At 40.3% G+C, this 4,756-nt stretch overlaps 1 protein-coding gene across 1 annotated transcript; it reads left to right on the top strand.

Moving 5' to 3' along the window:
- Positions 1-1,439: 1,439 nt before the first annotated feature.
- LOC101303948 (4-hydroxy-3-methylbut-2-enyl diphosphate reductase, chloroplastic-like) lies at positions 1,440-4,185 on the top strand. Its single transcript, XM_004289641.1, has 10 exons — positions 1,440-1,767; positions 1,869-2,065; positions 2,163-2,342; positions 2,469-2,600; positions 2,703-2,777; positions 2,867-2,972; positions 3,064-3,158; positions 3,437-3,622; positions 3,717-3,803; positions 3,921-4,185. Exons 1-10 carry the CDS (start codon positions 1,506-1,508, stop codon positions 3,984-3,986), a joined length of 1,386 nt encoding a protein of 461 aa, XP_004289689.1. The 5' UTR covers positions 1,440-1,505; the 3' UTR covers positions 3,987-4,185.
- The last annotated feature ends 571 nt before the right edge of the window (positions 4,186-4,756 follow it).

Below are 4,756 nucleotides of genomic sequence, written 5' to 3'. Positions count from 1 at the left end.
TTTCTTGAGGACAACTGGCTTGCGCTTTAGGACTCGCTTAGGAACAGCTAGAAATTGCAAAGGTTTCAAAAACGAGGTCGATGCCTCTCCTAGTTGAGTTCTTGTGAATTTTAGCGAGCCTTGAGAGAAATTTGGGTTGGCTAGATTGGCTAAGGACTCAACTCGGGTCTCTTTTGCACCACAACTGGCTTGGAGCTAACAATTTGTAACTTGCAAATTCCATCACTATTAACCAACAATTTGCAGGAAGAACACATGCCAACCAAATTTTCAGAGAAAAAAAAGAACATTCTTCATTATACCAGGGGCAAGTTTGAGTACCTTCTCAAAGATGAAGGGCCGATCTAGAGTGCGAGATACTCAAAATCGAACTTCTTCGGTTGAATTGAGAAGCGGCAGATCCACAAAGGGGTTATCACCAGCAACGATGGCAGCATCTTCGATGGTTTCAAGAACTTCCAATTTTGGGAAAATCTTTTCAATTCAAACACAGAAGAAGAGAGAGAGTTCATATCGATGGAGTCGAAATCGACCAAGCCATCATATTCCTCCACAATCATAGGCGTACGAAGATAATACCATGGTCCACCCCATAGCACTCGATTTTGATCTCGTCGAAGATCAAAGGATAAGAGGAATAAACCAGCAGGTCTGGCCTGGACCTTGAATTTCCCATTTAGCGTCCATATACGCTTGAAGGTTTGTTGTAGATTAGTTGGATCGACTTGCTTTGGGACTAGAGGCTTTGCGAGCAAATGTGATTGAGTATTGTGGCGTTGAGCCACTCCGGATCGACGAGAAATGTCGAGGACGTCTCTGCCGACAAGGGCGAGTGAGGTGGCGAAACTCGCCGTGACATCATCAATGGAGTTTGACATGTTGATTGGAGGTGGGATTGACGAAATTTGGGGTGAAATCTGATCAGGGTTGATCAGAGTTAGAAGAGCGGCGCTCTTTTGTTGTGCTTCAGAAGAGGCTCTGCGCATTAGGTTATACTAGCTTTTCTTATCCCGTGAAATTCTCAAAGATTTTGATTGTCTTTGACATAGAAAAAAAGTAAAACAATATTTAGAGTTTAAAACCTTGCCTATATTCATTTTTTTTAAAAATGATTACCATTTTGTTTTTGTTTTTGTTTTTGTGCCACATTCCACGTAGTAGTTCTCCTCATTCCAGAGAAAAAAAAGAAAAAAAAAGTAAATGAATAAATGTGTTTCCCGTTTTGTTTAAGACGGTAATTCTTGTAATTCACAAAGTTGGCGGTACGTTCAAAGAATGAAAGTTTTACCATACACACCCTTTTGAGCAATTTTGTTCGGAATCAAAACGACGACCCAACCTCAGATCCACCGCACAAAACGACAACCCTCCCCCGTACTTAATAAATACCAACCACGACACTCATGGAGTCAGAAACCACTCCTGCTGGTCTAGATAAAACGAACACCACCAGTTTTCCCAGTCATCACTTCCCTCTCTCTCTCTCTCCACCACGCGCCTCTCCGATGGCCATCACTCTCCACCTCTGCCGCATCCCTCCCCGCACCGATCTCTTCTCTTCTCACAGCTTCGCCGGCAGCCCCTGTTTCCGCAGCCGGAGCTCCCTCTCCGTCAAATGCTCCGGCGACTCCTCCTCCTCGGCCGCCGTGGAGTCCGATTTCGACGCCAAGGTGTTCCGGAAGAATCTCACCCGGAGCAAGAACTACAACCGCCGAGGGTTCGGCCATAAGGAAGAGACTCTGGAGCTCATGAACCGCGAATACACCAGTAAGCCTACTTAGCTATGATTAATTTCAGTAATGAATTGAATAATTAATATATTGAAGAATCGAAGCAGAATTGTTTATTTGAATTTTGAAATTTTGAAGGTGATATCATTAAGAAGCTGAAGGAGAACGGATTCGAGTACACCTGGGGAACCGTGACCGTGAAGCTCGCCGAGGCCTACGGGTTCTGTTGGGGCGTTGAGCGCGCCGTGCAGATTGCTTACGAGGCCAGAAAGCAATTTCCTGATGAGAGGATTTGGATTACCAATGAGATCATCCACAATCCGACGGTCAATAAGGTTTGTCATAATCTCTTTAATTTTTGATTTTTGATTGAAGGTTGATTGTTGAGTTTTTAATTTGGTAAATTGAATGAATTGAGATGAAAATTGACAGAGGTTGGAGGAGATGGAGGTGAAGAACATTCCGATTGAGGAAGGGAGGAAGCAATTTGAGGTAGTGGACAAGGGTGATGTGGTAATTTTGCCTGCATTTGGAGCTGCTGTGGATGAGATGCTCAGCTTGAGTGAGAGGAATGTTCAGATTGTTGACACTACTTGCCCTTGGGTTTCCAAGGTTAGTTATTTGATTAATTATTTGATTATTTATTCTTATTATTTGAACTATAATTTTTTAATAGGATATGAAAATTGGGACTTTTGTATCATATTCTTTTTTTTAACAATGTTGATATGTGTGAAGGTTTGGAATACTGTTGAAAAGCACAAGAAAGGAGACTACACTTCAATTATACATGGTAAATATGCTCATGAGGAAACTGTAGCCACTGCTTCTTTCGCCGGAAAGTACGTTATTGTGAAAAATATGGATGAGGTATACAAGTGTTTTGTGCTGTGTCGTTGGTTTGTTGGCATTACGAGATCTTTTTTGTTTCAGTTTTTCTGTTAGTAATTTTAACTTTGAATTTTATTACAGGCAAGGTATGTGTGTGACTACATTCTAGGTGGTGAACTTGACGGGTCTAGCTCCACTAGAGAAGCGTTTCTAGAGGTTTTTTTCTGTTCTTGATGCTTCTGTATGAATTTGCTAATAGTTTGGGATTCCTGCAGTGGTTAACTGTTTAATTGGTATGAATGCAGAAATTTAAGAAAGCGATTTCTCCAGGGTTCGATCCGGATAGGGACCTTATCAAATGTGGCATTGCAAATCAGACCACAATGCTTAAGGGCGAGACTGAAGACATTGGTTAGTGTTTCTGTTAGCTAAGTTTGTTCATCTTTGGCGAAGATATTATTACTTGCAAACTATTAACTGCATCGCAATCTCAATCTAACAGGAAAATTAATAGAGAAGACCATGATGCAAAAGTACGGAGTGGAAAATGTCAATGACCACTTTGTGAGCTTCAACACAATATGTGATGCAACTCAGGTATTGAATTTAGTAGCTGATTTTTCTAGTCTGATTTATTGTTTGATATTAACTTTTGATCACATTGTAATATTACCTGCTACCCTATGTATAAATCAGCGAGAACGAGAAAGCTATGGTGTGTCTGACCAGCCTATAGCAGCCACTAGAATTTCACCAATTTGAATTACTGATTAGTTGGAAAGCAGAGTGGCTTTATGACAGTGTATGACAAGTACAGGTTCAATGCTGAAATACTTGGTTTGACTCAAAGATCATCTTTTTTGTTTCACTTACAGGAGCGACAAGATGCAATGTACAAGCTTGTTGAGGAAAAGCTAGATCTATTGTTAGTTGTTGGTGGGTGGAACTCGAGCAATACCTCTCACCTACAAGAGATTGCAGAACTTCGTGGAATTCCCTCATACTGGATTGATAGTGAGCAGAGAATAGGACCTGGAAACAGAATAGCATATAAGCTAAACGTGAGTTTGTCAACACCTGATAATTTCATTTGTTCTTGCTTGGTTATAATATTGTTGTCTCCATGGCTCATTACACCTCTTGGATCTGTTACAGCATGGCGAGTTGGTTGAGAAAGAAAACTGGCTGCCTGCAGGTCCTGTGACTATTGGTGTGACATCTGGTGCCTCAACTCCAGACAAGGTAATTTTCTCCAGTGCGATTGTTGCTAGAACCAATGAACTTCTTTATTGCATGTATGGGTTAATTATCCCTATGATCTTAGCTCCCTAATTTTCTTTTTCATTGGCTTTTTCCTAGGTTGTTGAGGACGCCCTTATCAAAGTGTTTGACATCAAGCGTGAGGAGGCCCTGCAACTCGCATAATCTAGGTTAGGCATGACTACACAGAATACACGGTATGTGTTTAATCATACAACTTGGTTATTGTAAAATCGAGATGAAAAGGGTTACTGTATCTTATGTATGTTTCAGTTCCGTGAACCCTATAAATGTAAGTGTTGTGTGATATGAAATGTCAAGGTTCTAGGTTTTATTGTTGTAAGTTATAACTTCTTCCTCTCCTAGTTTTCCTCTTCTCATGCGTCTTAAATTTGCGACTTGACAAATTCTTCTTGTTGAACTTAGTAATGTCATCCAAAAGTTCACATAGTATTACTTCAGTGGGTAATAGTTTACTTCAGTGGGTAATAGTTGAGATGTGTGTAAATAGCTAAATGCTGCTTCTTTATCAAGCGGTTGAGAATGGAGAGAGGGCCAACTCTGTTAGAGGTTGTCCAGAATCGCATTCGGATAAGGACTTACAGTGTGATCTCTAGTGTAAGAAAATCGATACTGAACCGGGGTTGAGCAGAACAAAGGGAAGCTTCGGAGAGCATGAGATTTGCTAAGGCGTAATTTTTTTATTTTTTATTTTTTGAATAAAGCGGTAATCTCTTTTCAACGATATGTTGAAGGTATGTAATTTTGCAGGTGTTTGTAAAAGTTGTAATAGGGTCTCTAAAAACGGGGCGGATCTGTGGCAACCTAATTTATAGTTATAATTATACTCCAGATCTTGTCCGTCAAACTTAATAACAATAGACGGGTGAGATTAAACACAAGTCATTAAACCTTTCTAATAAAATAAATATATA

Source organism: Fragaria vesca, linkage group LG2, assembly GCF_000184155.1.
Source record: "Fragaria vesca subsp. vesca linkage group LG2, FraVesHawaii_1.0, whole genome shotgun sequence".
In the NCBI taxonomy this organism is placed as follows: Eukaryota; Viridiplantae; Streptophyta; class Magnoliopsida; order Rosales; family Rosaceae; genus Fragaria; species Fragaria vesca.
This window is presented reverse-complemented; position numbering and strand designations above follow the sequence as displayed.